The sequence below is a fragment of the Corvus hawaiiensis genome, chromosome 2, assembly GCF_020740725.1.
Source record: "Corvus hawaiiensis isolate bCorHaw1 chromosome 2, bCorHaw1.pri.cur, whole genome shotgun sequence".
Taxonomy (NCBI): Eukaryota; Metazoa; Chordata; class Aves; order Passeriformes; family Corvidae; genus Corvus; species Corvus hawaiiensis.
In genome coordinates, this window is record NC_063214.1 from 20,598,800 (window position 1) to 20,617,994 (window position 19,195).

The 19,195-nt window shown below is 43.6% G+C and overlaps 1 protein-coding gene across 6 annotated transcripts in view; it reads right to left on the reverse strand.

The window, feature by feature from the left end:
* Positions 1-1,344: 1,344 nt before the first annotated feature.
* CD96 (CD96 molecule) overlaps positions 1,345-19,195 on the reverse strand; it is a 31,589-nt gene continuing 13,738 nt past the window's right edge. For 3 of the 6 annotated variants that reach the window (XM_048295477.1, XM_048295478.1, XM_048295476.1), the window contains exons 6-14: positions 15,801-15,856; positions 13,788-13,878; positions 13,248-13,424; positions 12,029-12,082; positions 9,208-9,279; positions 7,234-7,311; positions 4,566-4,655; positions 3,370-3,493; positions 1,345-2,322 (exon numbers count right to left, since the gene is read on the reverse strand). In XM_048295477.1, coding sequence (XP_048151434.1) covers positions 2,214-2,322; positions 3,370-3,493; positions 4,566-4,655; positions 7,234-7,311; positions 9,208-9,279; positions 12,029-12,082; positions 13,248-13,424; positions 13,788-13,878; positions 15,801-15,856 — 851 coding nt within the window. In that variant the 3' untranslated portion in view covers positions 1,345-2,213. The remainder of the gene's footprint in view (positions 2,323-3,369; positions 3,494-4,565; positions 4,656-7,233; positions 7,312-9,207; positions 9,280-12,028; positions 12,083-13,247; positions 13,425-13,787; positions 13,879-15,800; positions 15,857-19,195) is intronic. The other 3 variants (XM_048295479.1, XM_048295481.1, XM_048295480.1) reach the window with 3 other exon arrangements.

Consider the following 19,195-nt stretch of genomic DNA (forward strand, 5'->3'; position numbering starts at 1 on the left):
AGGGAAGGGAAGGGAAGGGAAGGGAAGGGAAGGGAAGGGAAGGGAAGGGAAGGGAAGGGAAGGGAAGGGAAGGGAAGGGAAGGGAAGGGAGGCGGGGAGCAGCCCCGCTCGGCGGCGGGCGCGGTGCTGCGGCGCCACCTGCTGGCGAGCGGCGGGAGCGCAGCTGCTGTGCCCGCCCGCGTGTCCCGGCGGAGGGATTTTTGAGGAAAACCCTCGGGAGAGGCTGGAAGCGCCCCGCAGCCAGGCGGGGGCTCCCGGGCATCGTTGCCCCGCCGAGCACCGCTTACGGAGGCAGCAGCAGCAGCAGCAGCATCCTTCGGGGATGGGCGGTCGGGGAGCGGGGCTCACCGCAGGGAGCGCTGACACCCATGAGCGCTGCTCACGGTCAGAGGGAACATCTCTGGCCAGAAGCAACCGTGGGGATCAGAACACCCGAGATAATAAAATAACTCCCCTTCGGCACGTATTCTGCAGACAGTCATCCTCGTCTAATGGCAAGGAGGAACGTCTTGGCTCTTCACACCCCTTGGAACACTGTTATCCATCTGTTTAGGGGGGGGGGGTTGTTGTTTGTTTGTTTGTGGGTTTTTTCTAATTTATTTTTTTAAGGGCAAAAATCGGCCTTCTTTTGCAGCGACGGACAGTATGACAAAAGTTTAACTACTGGGCTCCTACAACACCACACAGACAAGAAATGCTCAAATTAACATTGGTCGGTATAGTTTTGTAGGAAACAAAGTGTTTTCTGTTCCACACAGATGATGGATTTAGAACTGCTTGTACTATAAGGTAAATAATACAACAAAATATGCTAAAAAGGTCTGTGAGATCATTTTTTCCAGTAAGCCATTAATTTAATCTAAAGTCCCGGGAAATACAGTGCTCTGAACCCTGACACTCATCGACCAGTGTTTAGCAGTAAATAAAGCAAATCCCATTCCTAAATCAGAATATCAATTTTAAGCCTGACATGATTGAATTTTAGCTGATTTGCATTAATTACAGAAATACCATTGTGGTAACAATGCATTTCCAAACTTAAGAGGGACAGTTTCTTGGCTGCCTGAAGGTATTGTAATTGCTGCCAAAAGCAGTGCTCCTCCTGCAGCTCTGGTGCCTTGCATTGGTGATGACACAGCTGCTGACCTGGCTGAGAACTGTGCAGAGGGCCAAGCCGAGCCCACCCTCTGCACCGTCATTTATTCATTAGTGTCAATACAAGGAAATCTGTAGCTTGGGCAGGACAGGGGGAAGATTGGGTCATCTCTTTCACAGGCTTGAGCCACCTGGGAAACTACCCCTGAGGTCTCGGAAAATGTGAAAATAGCAAATGATGGAAGCTCATTAAGACCAAATTAAAATTATTAAATTCTCTTTTTTTTTAATGTATACTGTAAATATAATTCCTGAAGCGCAGACTTAAAAGTAAGTACAATTTCAAAGGCCTTTCAAAAGGACTAGAATTTTCCATTATCTTTAGGCTTGCTTCAGTCCTTAAGTCTCTGGCCCGCAGGTGACTTGTACATGAGCCCAAAATTGGCTTTCTTGTGACTTCACCGATGACAATGAGACTTCTTTGCATACACTTGCACCAGGCCTGCACCATGACCTTTCATCTCACCAGCCACTCTCCATGATCCGGTGCTGCAATCCTGTGCCAAGAGATGCAGAATGTTTTCTTTCTGTGTTTGGTGCTGATTCTTTCTTTTGGTTTCACAGTGATAGAAAATTATATGTTGGGTTATGTTAGTCCACAATAAAAATAAATAATTGCAAGAACAGCTCATGTAGGTCTCAAAATCTTGTGTTCAGCCACTCTTTCCCATGTAACTGTGGTGTCCATACGGCAGAGCTGTCATCTCTATACATTTAATAGATGGACAAGCTTCAACACTTCAGTCAGGCTGGCAGAGTGATGTGTGAATCTGCTGCTATGGACAAGACAGCAAATTCCCAGTCAATCACCCAGTTCAAATTAAGCACATGTAATCTCACAGTGACACTCACGATGGTGTTAATGTAGTGCGTACCTAGAGATACATGGGATGAAGGGAGTGTCCTAAGGAGTGCTCAGCTGCCAAAATTAATGTCATATAGGAGCTCTGAATTTCAATATGGGTCATTAACACCAAGCTCCTGTAATCACTGTTCTAAAGGCAGAACCTTTTAACTGTGTCAGTCTTCTGTGTGCTACACAAGGGGTGTGGGTGATGTTACAGGTTTTCCAGTTCATGGCAGGATGGGGGAGTCCCATCAGACTCCACCATGGAGGTGTACTTTATTGGAGGCGGCGGTGGCTTGAAAGATGGAGGTCTGTTCATACTGAAATAGAAGAGAGAAAATGCACTATCACACAAAAGTCACACAAAAGACATTTGTAAAATGTTCACAGGAGGAGGTGGATTGGCACTAAGTCATTATAAGAGCACCTGGCATTCGCTCTTACATACTGTGACTTCCCTGAGTCTGTTTTATAACCCCAGCACACCTCCTGGTATTCATTTGGCTTTCTCAGCTCCCACCTCAATTTTACTTCATTCATGTTTTAAAAGAAGAGAACATGGTCCTGATGAACCATTCAAAACCCCTGCACAGGCCCTTTGCTCACACTGCTCTCTGAAGGTGTAGTTAAAGACTCGTAACTTTTTTTGGTCAATTTGTAAATAAAGGTCCCATCCCAAATCAGTTAAAAAAATCAATCCTGTTTTTACCTTTGATATGCAGGATTTGCCGCTGTGTTTCAAGAGGGTTTTTTAGAATCATAAGTGATTAATTATAACTATGATTTTTTGAGTGTTTTAGTAATGTTAGTAAGATTAAAAATAATTGTCTCGTAGATATCGCTTTCACCAGTAGATCTCAGAGTGCTTTAGCAGGGAATCAAACTTTGGTAATAATTACAAACTCAACACTTCTTTGACTGGGATTGAGTTTTGGGTAGCCTACTTTCATATATATTATTCAAAACTCAAATAGAGCTGCCCTAGAAGTACAGTTTCATTAAAACATGTCCTCAAGTAACCATAGAAAATGAGAGAGCAAAAGCAGCTGGCAGGGAGGCTAATAGAAATGGGGGGCTCTGGGGACAAAAATTGACTGTTATTCTTCCCTTACACCCTGAAGCTGCACTGCAGCTCTTTTCTTAAAGTTTATTTTAAAGATAACCCACAGAACAGATGAAAGGACTGAGAGCACTCCACTTTTCATACTGTATGAAAAAAATGGCATTAGTTATTCATGTACTTAAAGGCCTTGTGTGCTATGTGTCATCTCAAATGAAAAGGTGTAAATCCAAACAGTTGGGTTAGAGTTTGTGCTGCCCTCTGTGCCACCCCTCCCACCCCTGTGGTTCCATTCAGTTGTACTTACATCTCTTTCTGGTACTGACACCATTTCCTGATGCCTAGAGCCACTAGAGAGCTGCAGAAGAGGAGCAGGACAGCTACTACTGTTGGCCAGGGAAAGCGACTGGCTTTGGTATTCCTCTTGTCACCTGAAAGGGACACACCAGTCAGAGCTCATCAGAGTGTCCTCAGAGAGGAGGGAAATCCAGGTTTTCTGCCTGTGGCTCGCTGTTCCCTGCCCTGCACAGCGCTGGTGTCAGTGCAGCCCCTCATCACCAGGCTGAGGATCCCAAATTCCAAGCATTGCAGCTCTGATTTATGGACTTAGGCCACCTTTGTTCTGACTGGGTGTGTGAGCTGATTTCAGCCACCCACTGGTTCTCTTGACAAGATTATTTAGGCACAGCCCAGAGACCATTTATCCAAAAAACCATTGGCTTTCTCAAGTTCCCCTGTGAGCTGCTCTGCTAGAAGCTCACAGTGCAGAGAGGCACATCTGCCCACCCCAGCCCTCCTTCCCAGTGGTTCATTTTTCACATCACTGATGCCAGAGCCTGCCAAAACGTCTGGCCAAGGGCTCAGCTGCCTTTTGAGGTGAACTCTTGTCTGCAGCACAGCATCCCAGTCCCATTCCAGCTGCCTCTCCCTACTGGATGCTGAGATTCCTGTCCCCTTCCCCCTTCTGCACAGTCAACCTTGTGTGTGCTGACAGAGGTGCCCTGAGGTCCTGGGCATGGAGAAGAAGGACAGAAGGACCACAGTCCTTCTCCAGCTGCCAGAGGGTGCAGCAGTGGCCTGGGTGCCAGAGAGATCCATGGGCGATACGCCTCAGTGTCACCTCCCGTTGTGCTGGCATCACCACCCTGTGCAAGGCTGGCCATACTGGTGTGGCACCCAGCCTGGGTCTTACCCACCATGGCAGCCAGCGCTGTGGCCAGTCCACCATGCTGCATGAGCTGTGAGATTTCCCTGGGGCACGAGTGTGACTGGCCAAATTTTGCTGCTGGAAGAAAACATGCACTGGAACTTTGCTTGAAGATGGAAGGAGAAGGCTGGAATGCCAAAAGCCTGTGACAACCTGTGGTATGAGGACACAGCAGCTGACTCCTCTTTTCATCTCTTTTCCCTTTTTTTGAAATCCCCTGGTCAAAACAAGGCTCCAGGTTTTGTACTTCTGCAGTGGCATGCTGAAACTAGAGGATTTGTAGGATAATGTCTCACCAGTACTGTTCAGCAGGCTGCTGGTAGTAAACAAATCTTTTCCTCCAGTAGCTGAAATTGTCTGGTCTGTGATGCTGTAGGACAGGTTACCTAAAAAGATACGGGCACAGAATATTTTTAGTAACTTACTTGTTTTTTTTTTTTTAAATGAAGGTTGTCTTTTGAACCCACTGTTATTCACCCTGCTGAAAAGAGGAAATCAAGTTCCAGGATCAGGGTGTAAAAATTCACTGGCAAGATGCCTACATTTTTGGCCTACAACCTGGTGTTAGATAAAAAGTGTACTTTTATCAAATTAAAGGAGAATGGGAAAGGAAGGGAAGGGAAGGGAAGGGAAGGGAAGAGAAGAGAAGAGAGCAAGCACCTGTTAAGATGTTCCATCAAGCCAGCATTGAGCCAGCTTTGAGCTGTGCAGCCATCTGGGAGAATGATAAGCTTTTTACCGCTTTGATGGTAATGAGAAACCTAAAGATATTAAGTGGCTTAGCAGCAACACAAAGAGCGTACCTTTGTCATGACTGAGCAAAACCTCAGTCTCCTCTGTCAAGTACTGTCTGAACCACAAAAATCATCCATCATCTGTTTATAGACAGTTTTTTCCCTTCCTAATACAGTTAAGCTACTGATGTTTAAGATCAGTGCTCCATAAGGATACATTTCTGTTTTTTCTAGCTATCTCCACATTCACAGCTTCTGAAATAATAGCTAAAATACTCAAATAGACAATGGCACAGCATTTCCAGAGCTGCCATGGCACTTCTGATGTGCGGATTCAGTGGTGGAATCATTCAAATTTGTACAGAAAAGAATCATGTCCTTTAATTATCTTACAAGCCTGTACATGACTACTTCATTAGGCTCTACTGTGGCTATTTTGTACTCTTTGACTTTCTCTGACGCGAACAACAAATGAAATAACGGAGGAACCTGAAAGTCTCTGGTATAACTGTTGATTTATAAATTCAATACAAAAAAAACCAGCTTTAAATTATGTAAATGGATAACCAGACAGAACCAAGAAAATCTCTTTATGGTGAGATGCTTGCTAGCTTTGGCTGAAATTGAGAGTTCAAGTGTATGTGTGTGTGTGTATATATATGTATGTATGTGTGCATTAAAAAGCCTTCTAAAAATCAGTCCAATTTTAGGGCACTCTAAATATTTGCTGAGATTTTTGGATATTAATTCAGTTCTTTTCTGCTTGCTTACTAGGTGTTAGATTTTATGTGACTAAGCATGACAGATCTCACATTTGTAAAATGCATGGCATTTTACAAAGTTACATACGAAAAAAAAGGATATACACTTATAGAGATCCGATAGCACTGTGCTCTCTACAGCACACTGATGAGCACTATTTATTCTTATTTACATAATGGCTTGTGTTAGAGCATCTCAGGACCAAAATGATAATGGTGCTCACTGTCATAGGAGCCCAGTGGCCCTTGGAGAGCACAGGGATACATGTGTGTGCCTCAGCAGGCTCACTGGTGCCTGAAACTGCCCTCAATTACAGCTGCTGGACTGAGGACCCTTCAAGGCCCTTATCTCTTAGCTGATGTTCAGGCAGGCACAGGTGCAGGGAAGCAGTGGCAGGGATGTGCGGATGAGTGGTGCAACACACGGTATCCCCTGCAAATAGTAGAGCAATTCAGCATGCTTTTAGCAAAAATTGCAACCAGCAAGCTGTGCAAGAGCATAATTGTGAAGCATTAGAAGCTGTCACAAGGTTGTGGTATAAATGCACGGTTGTGGGTTGTACGAGGGTAGATCAGCACCAGAGTGCTACCAAAAATACATTCACAAAATGGAAAGCGGCTGCTACATTTGTGCCTCAGCCAAAAGATGACTCCCATGCAAATGCAAAAGCACATTGACAGGTCCTGCCTGTTCCAAACGCACAAAGGCAAACCAAGATGTTAAAAAGGAAAAGTCACTATGGGCTTTGTATTGCTGAGCAGAGATTTTCTAAAGGGAAAGACTAGTGAAAAAATGTTCACCCTAGGGGGTTTTTTTATTGATTTATTGATCTTTAATGAGGCTGTCTTTCAATGTTCTATTAGCCAGCCTTTATTGCTCCACATTATCTCATTATTTCACTGCTGCTCTGCGATTTTATTTAGCTTCTCCAGCAATTTATTTCATCAATAAACTACCTTCAGCACTCACTACATTTGCTTAGCAACTATCTCAATTGTAGTATTATTAAAATAAATATGTATAATGAAACTGGGCTGCTCAAATGTTTTTTCATTCCTCTTTTGCCACTGCAAATCCTTGACAGCTTGGAAACCCAAGCCTTTATCTTCTAACTCAGTGGAACTCAACAGGGAAATTGCTTCTGTGAAATATTGAAAATCTGGTACACATTACTCCACCTGACTTCTGGCCTCTGCTCAGACACAACTTTTCCATGCTTAGTAATAATTTTTGCATGGTAATGTGGTGACTCTCAACTAGCGGCTGAAAATAAGCACCACAGAGCTAATGCTCTGAGAAAAGGCATCACAAATTGAGGACCTGAAGATCTGCTGCTGTGGTTTTTGCAAGATGCTCCAGATTACTCTAGATTTGCAACCCAACAAGCACTGAGCTGGTGCCACATTTGCACTTTCATAACCTCTCTGTTTCAGTCCTGTGAAGCAAAGGAGATGCATTGTCTACTCACGTGCTGTTGTCAAAGTCTCGCTGATTGCTGTAGCACTGATGTAGCCTTTTGCCTCTGTGGTAGAAGTCAGTGTTCCTGCTGAAAAGCACACAAGCTTGTAAAAATTGCTGTAGGGAGCCATATCACTTGTTTTTCATTTTCCCCCTCTTTTTTCCCTGTTTTCTGACTGAGGTCAAACAGGTGTAGCCCACTACTCAAGATGCTGGCTTCCCTCAGACAAGCACTACACAATGCTCTGTCTGGTTTGAAAGCTTATCACGAGCTAGAAACTCAAGAGGAGTTTTACTGAGATAGGTAAATAAACTTAGACAAAACATTTGAAGCATTTTTCTATTTCAGCTTAGTTTCAGGTGAACCTCAGGAGCTTGAGTGCACTGGCTTGTTTCGACCTGAAACCAGTAGAGTGATGAACAAACATACATAAAAATCAGAATTTAGACAGGATGTCACCAGCTCCAGTGAAACAAAACTGTTTTCCCAACTAGCAAAGGGAAGTTTTGAAGAAGTTAGACTACAAGAGTCACACCTGCAATGTCTGATGCCAAATAACAACTTATTTAACATTTTCCTTTAAGCATTTTTTAGTGCTAAGATTTCTAGAGCTCAGATAGCTATTTATCTGATATTCAAACACAGACAGATGGCAGCTGGCATGTAGACCTTCATTTTCCCGAGAGAACAATTTCACATTTACTAAAAAGAATCCATCTTTCTTAACAACGGTCTCATTTTTGGAAAAATATCAAGCCATCTGAACAAACCTGAGAAGGTGAACTGCAGCTGTAACTGTATCACTCAAAGCCTAAGCAACTCTGGCTCAGTGATGGAGCTGTTGTGGAAGCTAAGCAAAACCAGGCTACAGTTTTAACAGCCTTGGTTTTGCTTCCCCTCTTCCTCCTCTTGCCTATATATGTGCACTCTTCCCTCATACCCATTCTCAGCAGTCTCTTAGATTTTTATTAAAAACTTGCAAAATAGCAGGAACTGAACCTGGTACAAATCAGTACACTAAAACAGCAGGCTTGGCCTTGGTGTCGTGTCTAGACTGTAGCCCGGAAGATTTGGTCAAGAAGCTGATGGTGGCACCAGTGTGAGGACTAGCAGTGATCCAGAGAGGAGAAGCGCTAACCCAGGGTTGTCATACCATGACTGGCACATGTTGGGAGCACTGATAAAAGACAATTGCTTCCTGGGCTACTTGCAGAAGAAAAACGGCTCAGATTCGTCTCACATTATGAGTTTGTTCTCGTACCACCTCAACCAGAGGAAATGTATAATTCAGTGAGGAGAATCCTCTCTGTTCACATTGTATATTTATAGCCTTTGCTGTTAATATTTTTGTTGAGACGGAAGGGCTTTCATTCAACTTGGACAAGCAACTTATCTGTTCTGCTGTCAGACAGGCAGGTGTCTCCATTTTGGAGATGGGGAAGGCAGTGTGAGAAGCAGCAAATTTTCATTTCAGCACTGCTGCAATCTGTGTTCCAGCCTTGGCATATCTCAGTCAAGCCTCTGCAAGCCCCAGGGCTTTATGTTGAGTGATTTATCTCCCAAAGAGCACTCTTCTGGGGCAGGCCAAAGCCTTGTGTTTAGTATCTTCCTCCAGTATTCTATTTAGGTATGATATTTAACTAAAGACAATAGGTATTCTTTGTAAGCACTATAATAACACTAATTAACTTCTTTGTAAACGCCAATAACACTCGATGTCTGTTCAGTTGCCAAAATTAATGAATATATCCTACACAGAGCATGAAAAAAGATAAAATCAAGACAGTATTTTCTCATATATTTATTCCTGAACTGTGGTTACACTGACAGTGGTCAGTGTACTTCCTAGTGTGTTATGTACTAGGAAAAGGACTTCAATGGATATTAAATTTCTTGCTTCAAAAAAAGTAAGATGGTTATTGTGTTTATGTGTCTTTTTTCTACATTGTTGAAGCAATAGAGAAAACAGATTCAATTCATTACCTTGTGTTGTGGAAGCAGGAGCCAAATTTGCTTGACTTGTGAAATCCAGAGAGGCCAGAGATGTCTGGTGCTCTAAAGACAGTTTACATGGTATCACATTTAGTCCATAAGTTCTTTAGAAAATAATGTAAATAAATCACAAAACAACCTAGATCAAAGAGCTTGCAGTAGCTGTTGGGTAAATGCAGACTGTGCAGCAGAAATCCTGCTGTGGGAGTTAAGGTTAAATGCTCAAAACTCATTTCACAACTCCAGTGGGCACTTGGAGATGGCTGATGTTATCAGTGCTGACCCTTTCCTGCTGGCTGGCTGGCTGCAGGCATTGATTATTTGTGCTGTTATACACAGGGTTCAGTTTGACTGCTCTGGGGTGGATCATCCACTTGAATGTGGTGCTCCCCAGCTAAGCCAGGGCCTTGACATAAATGGTCCATGACAACAGGCCACAGCCATATAAGCCCAGGAGATCACCTGCTCTTGAGGGTTCTCCTCTCAATTGCTGAAGATAGTTTCATGTAATTATCCATATCCATGCTCTGGTAAAACAGAGTTAGTTATAAAATTAATGAATGGGAATGTGCCCTGCTGTCGGGTCAAGGAAAAGTGATGGCTTTAACTTTTCTATTACATGCACCTGTCTGTCATAATAGGACAAAATTATTTACAGTTTTATAGGCATATTATTCCACTTTATAAAAATGTGTAGGAATAATACCTAATATTCAGCATGCCATTTTACATGCTGCCCTAACTTGGCAGTTTTATCAAGATTTCTGTCAGATCTCTGCTTGGGTAACCTCACAGCTCACAAATTCCCAAGCAGCACCCCATTGGTACTGTCAGTACCAGAGCACACTGACCTTTCCCAGTCACACCTTGGATTCTGAGTGCATGACATTTAGGCAGTGGTCAAGCACAGATCCCACATATATTGAGTAAGAAATAAATTATTTTTCCCCCTTAGCTGAGGCTCTCATGACAGCAGATGTAAGTGCTGAATTACCAAAGTCTATAACAAATGAAAGCAAACATTCGGCATGAGAAAGGTGCTTATTCTGCTTTAGGAAAGTGGGTGATTCAAAGATTCAGGAGCAAGAATTTCTAATTTCCAAATTTCCAAATAATCTTTTCATGCACAACTCAGCCAAGCAGTCCAGAAGGAAACGTGAAGCACCTGAGGTAACTGTGCTGAGAAATCCCTAGGGAAACAAAGGTTTTGGGGAAAAATTTTTGGAGCCCCTGGCACCTCAACTTAAAAACCAGAAATGAATCACATGGGTTTATTCCATACAAAGAGAGTCACCTTATTAGCATAGATGCTGAAATAACATTTATGACCTGGTGGTGTCAGCTGCACAGCTCCATCCATGAGGCACTTCAGAGGCTGCAACTCTGAGAGGAAATTTCAGAGACACTCTGCACTGAAAAGTGCTCACTGAGTCCCCAGAGAAGAGGAGGGGGAGTTATTCCTTCTAATTAAAGAACTGTTAATCACACAGGTGAGCTCAGCAGAGACACCATCCTGCCCAAGTTGCATATATGTCCTGAGATATCTGTTTTCTTTCTTTATTTTTCCCATCACAAGAGGCAAAGTACTCCCTGAGTAGGCTAGGAGGATGGATTATGTCTCCCCCAAAGAGGTCCATGAAGAAAGAGATCTATGAAAGCTCACACACTCCACCAGAAAAACATATCTGGGAAGGCAGCCAGAAGGTACCTCTGTCTGGTCAGGCACGTGTGGAGGGCGTTGGGTGGGAGTGACCCTTGCAGACTGGATCGTAGCATAAGCAGGTAACTATCCACTCTCCAGCTGCTTTTCTGTGCTAACACTTGTACCTCCTTTGACTGCTTCTCTTCCATTTGCATTTCAGCTTTGCCTTGCCCATGCTAACAGGGATTTCACAGTAGCTGGCTGATGTAAAGCACTCCTTACCAAAGATGCAACAGGTCTAAAAACCAGAGCAGCGAGGCTCTTTGAGATGTGCCTGGCTCCCAGATGGTTCTGCAGTGTGCAAGGTGAAGCAGGGTGGTGGCCTGATGGAAGTTGCTAGGGTTCCTTTGAGAGCTCACCTTGCAGAGGCCAGCAGAGGAAAAAGTCTCCCTCTCTCAGGGCTCCCCAATATCTGGGATGGTTTTCTGGTGCCCAGTGGGGTATTGGCTGAGCCCCCAGGGCCTGCCACAACTTGCACTTGCAGAAGCTTTTCCCACAAAACCCAAACTTTTTCATGCCATCTGCTTTCAGCATTTCTCTGACACACTCATGTAACCCCCTGCTAAAGTGCAGCTGCCTCCCACGCAGAGCAGAGCAAACTGCTCCAGGAGAGATGTTCCCAAAGGGCTTTGGCTGAGGTGTGGAGAGAACATTCATCTGTCTGCAATAAGCTGATAATAAGACAAACTTGCAGGGGAAGAGCAGGGATTTACCAAATTTACACAAATTAAGAAACATCTATCAGTTCTTTAACACAGCAAAAGTGTTGAGGATCTTGGCTGTGTACTTAAGCAGAAGGTAGAACCTCCATTAGCAGGGCTGTTATTTTTAATTATTAGTTCAGTACTGAAAGAACTATATTCAAATGCCAGCTGAAGCATCACAAATAACATTAAGTGCCCCTCAAGGCTGGAGCTTAATTATGCTTGGTCTTAATTATGATAGATTACATCACCAAAATATTGGTTTATAGTATTTTCTCTGAAGTCAAAGCTGCAGAAAGGGGTACCTTACTACCCATTTAGAGTAGTAAATGCTGCAACAGCTTTAGGACTTTATAAATGCACCTCGAACACAACCCAAGTTATTTTATTCTCAAATTTACCCTACCATCTGAAATTGTGGTAGTAAAAACTTCAGCTGAGGCTTCATTAGACTTATTGTCTGTGAAGGAAATAAAACAGAGAAAGATTAAAGCAATTCTTAAAAGTAGTTATAAAGGCTGAAAATTTAGTTTGGGCTTGTGTCATACTGTGCACCTTTGCAGAAAGTATGGCAGAGAATTAATGTAATTCTTTCCTTTCTGTCACATCTAAATACTTTAACATTTTTGTACAGAGTGGATCTATCTTAGCATTAGCATAGCCTGCAGGCAAGAACATAGACTGCTTTAATTGACATCTCTTCGATGTGAATACATTTCTAGAAAACTGCAAATTGGGGGAAATGAGTAATTTTTGAGAAAAATTATGATTTCTCTCCTTCCCCTCTGAAACTATGTTTCCAGAGGAGTAAGCGGTGGCTTTTGCTGCAGTCTTACTTTGTGGAAAAACATGCCAATAGGAACATACGCAGCCACAAGAGAACCCAGCTGGGATGCAAGTGGTTTCCACGGTAGGTGATGTGCCCCTAGATGCTGCTAAGGGGTCAGCAGCTCAGTCATATTGTCTGTGCAGCAGGGAGCATACACAAAAAAAAAAAATTAAAAGGTATGCATTTGCACCTGAGGAGGAGACATGCACAAGAGAGTGCTAAAGGAAATCTGTCTGCCATTCTCACCCATCACACTGCATCCTCAGAGGTGCTGAAAACTGTACTGCCAAATCTCCCGCTTTCACCAAAAAAGCAGGACAGTATTTCTCCCCACTTCCCTAATCATGTAGCCAATTCCTACAGTACAGGTTATAGGGCAGTTTCTCTACCACCCACAGCAGTGCAGCCTTTTGCATGTTTTACTGAAGACGTAAAACTTAGCCCTGAGTCTGAGGATTTGGTTTCCCAGGGAGCCACGAGTGCTCAGTGAAAAACACATGATTATAATAGCTCACTGGTGCCATGTGGCTATGCTAGAATATTTTTGGGTATGGGGAGGACAGCAAGATTCTGCCTAAACAAACAAGTGTCTTCTGTTTGTGCAGGAGTTTCTTAGCTCATTTGGAGGCTTGAGCAAAGATTTGAGCTAAAAAACCTGCCAGAGAGTTCAAGCTGTGTGATCAACTTGTACAATAAAGCTTCTATACTCTTGGCATTTCTTCAGTATTTTAAATAACAGAGAATATATGTGTTTGGTGTTAACATTTTAGATATGTCCTATCTGTGAAAAACCTACCGAAGGAAACAAATATTTCTTCTGACGAAATATTCCTTGTTTCATTCCATGGGAAGGGAAACAGACACACACACGAGAACATCTTATATGTCTCATGGGTCCCTTGCAGCATCAGCGTTGATCTCAACTCATAGAAACCTTCATTGTCTTGCCAGTCTTCTTGTACCACAGAAATTTCTTGGGGAGAGGAAAAGAAAGAAAAGACCCTCTTGTTACACTCCAAACTAAAAGTTAGAGCTGTGCAAAACATCGGTACTGGAAAGCAGGCTCATATAGCCACAGGTTTCTTTGCTGAGACACTGTCAAAGATTTGGCAAGAATGGTGTGGTCATGCCAAACCATAGTTCCCATCCCTGGCAATTGCAGGGGGCTCTGGTCACAGCCATATGCCAGCTGTTTCCTTTGAGGAGGCCTGGCGCTCCCCCCTTCAGCCAGATAGACCCCTACAGGTTCCCTGTGGCAGGAGTGGGTAACAGCCATGACTTTCCCTGGGATCCACTCCTGCAGCTGTGCTGTTTTCTTGTGGACAGGTTGCTTTACCTCCAGGCTGCTCCATCAGGCCCACTCTATCCATGTACCACAGGAGGCTCGGCTTGGGAAATGCCTTCCTCACAACACAGCTCACGTTAGGCTGCAGGACAGCAAAAGGCAGTTGTTAGGTTACATCTATACATCTGTACATCTCTCTATATATATATACATACAGACACACACACACACACACACATATGTATATATATGTATGTTAGGTGAGCCTCCGACACTTCCCTCCTGGCTGCCAGCTTCCAAACTCCTGTACAGACAGTGCTTGTTTACTCACAATCCTGATCTGAAAGAAAGCACTTTGTTCCTCTTTATTGTGTTTCTTGCCCACTCCCCTCATTTTTCTGATTGTGGACGCTCTTGAATGAGAGCTCAGGGACACACCCATTGCCCTGGGTGTCAGGACTCCAACCCCCTCCAGTCCTGTGCTGTGGCTGGAGAAATGTAGAGTGACCCCCACTCTCCTGTCCCCAGTGACAAACACCCACATGGAAAAACACTGGAATTGGTAATTGGCATAGTGCGTGTGAGGAAAATGAGAAATTTTCTGATTGCCATGTAAATCCTTCCTTCGTTAGGCAGATAAAGAAAATAATCCCATGAAAAAGACTGCCTAGCCCAATGATATGTTGAATATACAAAATTAGATACCTTTGTAGCAGACACAATATGTAAGAGATTTCCAGAAATCACAAGGAATTGGATGCTTTAGATGCAGTCGTCCTGGTTCTGTGCCATTTGTTCCCGAGATCTGTGTTTGTGCTCTATTTAATTTCTCAGCAAACAGTAGATGGGCAGGACTTTAATATCAAGGCTGGATAAGGGTTGGGCACTAGCAGGGTGAGCGGTCTCATCCTCATGCTGCCTGGACATTCCCAATTATGTTTATTTAGCTTAACCTTAGTTTAGGTTATGACACTGCTAAGTACTAAACACTGTTATAAGAGAAATGGCCTTGTTCTTTTCAACAGAAGAAAAAAGCATGTGCTACTCATGCAGCAGAAACCCCTCTTGCTCCCTCTTTCAAAGAAAGTGGTTCCCACATTTAGTTGAAAACAAGCTTGATGTATTGAAGTCAGCAGAAATCAATCATTCAGTACAAAGACTGAAACTACCCAGCTGAAACTCTTTCCCTGCCATGGTAAACAGCACATGAGCTTGTAGTGTAATTGCTCCCCACTATTTCATTATTGCCTTATTTTTCAGGCATTTTTAGGTCATAATATTTTATAAATTCTTCCTATGAAGAAATACTAATCTGATATCCTCACTAGATTTAAGCCCTGCAAGAAAAGGCAGAAAAGAGAAGTAAAGGAGTTGGTATTTGGAGGTGAAGAACAGACAGAGGCTCTTGGGGGAGTTTCTATTGTCCAGTCCCATGATTGCAGCTTGTTCTGTTCAACAGGACAGTGCAGACAAAAGCCTGCAATGTCCAACACCACACCCAGAAATAGGTCACCAGGAAAATGATACCATTTTGCAGAACCAACTGACTCATGGATTGTGTGGGGTGGGTGGTTATGGATAGTACAAGATTCTGCCTGTCCACAAGCTCTGTTTCCAAGGAGAACCTTCTTAATTTGAGATACTTGCAGATCAAAAGCTTTAACTTGGAGAGATGGAACAGGAAGCAAAGTACCATAGCTAGTAGACAGAGAGGCTTGCTAGTCAGCCACATGAGCCATAAATATGTTTTATGCCCCATAAATATGTTTTATGCCAAGCATGGCCAGTGCAATTCAGCAGACTTTTAGGTTTTGCCATTACCAAAACTAAAAGAGAGGCCCACACAACAGAGAAGGCCTTAGCTAGCTCCAGTTTGTGCTCACTGCTGTGGGGGCGGGAGTCGCTCAGAGGAAAGGGCATGAGCACCTCATTAACTCATTGCCTTGCCTGCTGCCCCATGAGCTCGGTCAGTTTGGAGGTCCCTCCTACTTGTGATTCAGCTCAAGTTCCCTGGCCCTGCTGGTGGCAGTCACAGGCATCACTCTTTGCTCCAAAATGGCTCACCTTCTGCGAGGTGCTGGCTGAGCCCTCCTGCAGGCTAATGAAGATCTCAGGGTAAGCTGGAAAGCAAACATAAATATGTTAGAGAAATGGATGCTGCAGATCACAGTAACAGCTTCTAATAACACTTAACAGCCTTGTTTCATAAGAAGAGTGGAAAGTAAATCCTACCTCCAGCCACACATCAAGCAAGATAAAAGCGTGCACAGCTGCAATTTGAGGTCGAGGAAGTGGTTTACAAGCCTGTACCAGCAGCTATTGCCGCAGGATCCATGATGTATTTCACCGCCTACCTCAACTAGGCTTGGGTGGCTTTGCCGGGGAAACAAACTGAAACCATCCTGCAGTCGCAGCAGAGCCACCCTTCCCAGGCCCTATGAAATCAAATACACCCCAGTTGCTGGTTCCTCTGTGTGCTTGCCAAAGGTATCTCCAAAGAATGTTCCAATGCTCCAGTGAATCATCCCCTAAAATGTTGATTGATTTAGGGTGCCAGCTACCCACATGCTGTTTCCTGGACAGATGCGTGACAGTGTCCCACCACAGATGCTTCCTGCCTTGCCAGGAAGCCCAGAGCCCACCTTCACAGCAGAGCAGCAGATGATGACCACATCCACATGAAACAAAAAACTTTTTTTTTGCAGCATTTTGGTTCTGGGCACAGCTGACTGTGTAAATTAAAGCTATCAGATGCTGTAAGCCTCTCTAAACCAGCATTTCAAAATTAGCCACTGGGATACCTGGTTTGGAGCAATATTGACTGACTTGCTAAGTAAGGACTGCTGAAACTATGTTAATATGTAGCAAATCTCAAAAGCCTTAGATAAATTGTGCATCTGGCCCTTTCTGAGCCCTGAAACTGGACTGGAAACAAGTGCCCTCCCTGAATTACTTAGGAGATCCACAGTTCTTTATCTTTCCAACCTAAACCTCAGTTTAATCTCTACCATTAAAATAATTTTCTCTTTTTCTTACCCTGTTAATTGATACAGGACCACCTCAGGTAATTACATTCCCCCCTGAGGTGAACTATTCAGGTTTCCCTGTTGTTTTATACAACTAGTCCACCAAGGACTCTCCTGACTTTAATTTCCATTTTTCTGCCTGATGTTACTGATGGATTGTGCCTGGGCATGACTTACATTTAATTATCATGGCCTTATGGTTTTCTGGACTTATGATACTTTTTTTAGTGGAATTTCCTTTTTTTTTTTCCCCCTCTTCTGGGTTTTGGGTTTTTCTGCTTTTTTGGGGGGTGAGCTGGGGCAGTGGTTATAGATTCTTCCTATCAGAAAATGAGCATCTTAAGATTTCATTCTTGTTTCTTCCTTGCCAAAACTATACAGATGGTAGTGGAGCTGGCAGAAGACAGCCATACTTTTTCAGATACAGGGAAAAGTCTGGAAAACTGGATCTTCTAATCGCTGCAGAGGTTGGCTGGGAGGCTAAATGATGTCTGGTCTAGTGCGTGCTCCTCCTTTTGTTTTTTTGGCGAGAATGGGTATGCTTTTCCACACCCGTATTGAGCGCTGTCCTCTGTTTCTGAGAAGACGTGTTTGCTGGGTAACTGTTCTGGCAGGCAGGTCTCACACATAGCTCTGAATGGTCTAATAGATCTTTTCCAATTAACATCTCAGCCCCTGTTAACAGTTTGACATTCATTTGTCTTGCTAGGATATTTACCAAGGTTTTGGATCTAGCAGAAATTCAATATTTAGTTCAGTAGTTTCTGCTGCTGAGATTTTACTCTTTCAAAAAGGAGAAATCAATATTTGGCAAAGTTAGACATGAAAAGGCCATACCTTTTCACAGAAAATTTTATCTAAAAGAACTCTATTCTAGAAGAGAAATATTTTAAAGTATTTCAGTCCAAAAGTACCCTCTTAAAAAAAGCTATCTTGATTGAATGTCTGTTTTTACTCAACCTGCCAAAACTCTCAACTTCCTTGAGAGATTTTTTCATGGTTTCTCCATCCTCTCCGGTGCAATTCTCAGCCGTACTCAGGCCACCTCAAACAACTGAAAGAGAACACTACTGGCACCCCTCAGACTTGGCCTGTCTCTGCTGTGTTTAGCCCTGCCTGAAGTATTTGTCAGAGGGATTGTGCATGAGAAGTTTCCCACAGGTGCCCTCTCCTCCTCCTGCTCCTCCTGTCCTTTACAGCTCTGTGATGCAATATCTGCCTGCCCTCCCTGCCCTACTTTCAAGCCACCCAGCCTGTGGGGTTCAATTGCATGAGTGTTTGGGTGACAGGGGAGATTCTGGCTTGCCAAGATGGGAAAACCTTCCCAGGTTTCAACTGGCATTTTTTCCCTAGCTGTGTCGTTGCTAATGACCAGGATGACAGATAAAACTGCCATAAGGTGGTGTTGACATTGTATACACACACTATCTTCAGGTACTGTCTCACCCATTTGAGGCTGGATCTAACTGCCAGAACAGAAATATTCATTTCTTTATTCTCTGGTCAGCACGAGGAACAAGAGAAGTGCTGTCATCTGAAAGCTCTTTGTCCCCACATGTCACCTAGAGAGTGCTGGATTATTCTCAGCAGCGTCTCTCCCAGCGCTGCATGGGTTTGTGGGCTGGCTTGGAGGAAGCTCTAAGCCCTCTGCTCTTGGTCTCTCCTCCTGCTGCAGCACAAGAGAGTAAATGGAGAAAGGCTGGAATGGTGCAGTCATAAGTGGCATGACTTCAGCAAATGGTAACAGAAAAGAGTGAGACAGGATGCAAAATAATTATTTTACCTGCAAAATTCAGAGGTGAAAGGGCTAGGAGCACAAAAGCACACTTCCTCTGAGAGGTGGACTCTACTTGCCTGAGGTCTGAGAGACTTTCCTCAGCACCCACCACAAACCTCAGGGCTCTCAGGGAGCCCCTGCACCCAGCTTTGCCCTCAGGACCCCTGCGAGAGAGGCTGGTGGCACAGCACCCTGGTCCAAAGTGAGCCAGCACTTACTGAGAAATAGACTGTTCACCACCATGGGCCACAGCTGTTTTCTCTAGTTTGCCTCTCTACCCTGCTGTACTGATATTCTGAAGTGGGTTCATGCACAGCTAAGCACACATCTCACCATAATTCAGAGAAAAAGCGAAATAAAGCAACCTCTTAGGCTGAGACACACAAATCTAGGCAAGCGTACCAGCAGTGATGGAGGAGAGTTCAAGTATATTAGTATCCTTGAATGATTACCCAGGTAACACTGTTGCTATTTGAGAAATGTTGATTTTAAAAAGTGTCTGAATCATGCAAACACAAGAGGAGATTTCAGATCATTAGCTTCTATTTTTATTTCTTTTACATCAGTGACCAAGAGCCTCCAGACATATTTTCCTTTTTTTTTGCTGTTCTCTATTGAACCTTTCTTTGAATTCAGAGCATTAGCCTTGAATATCT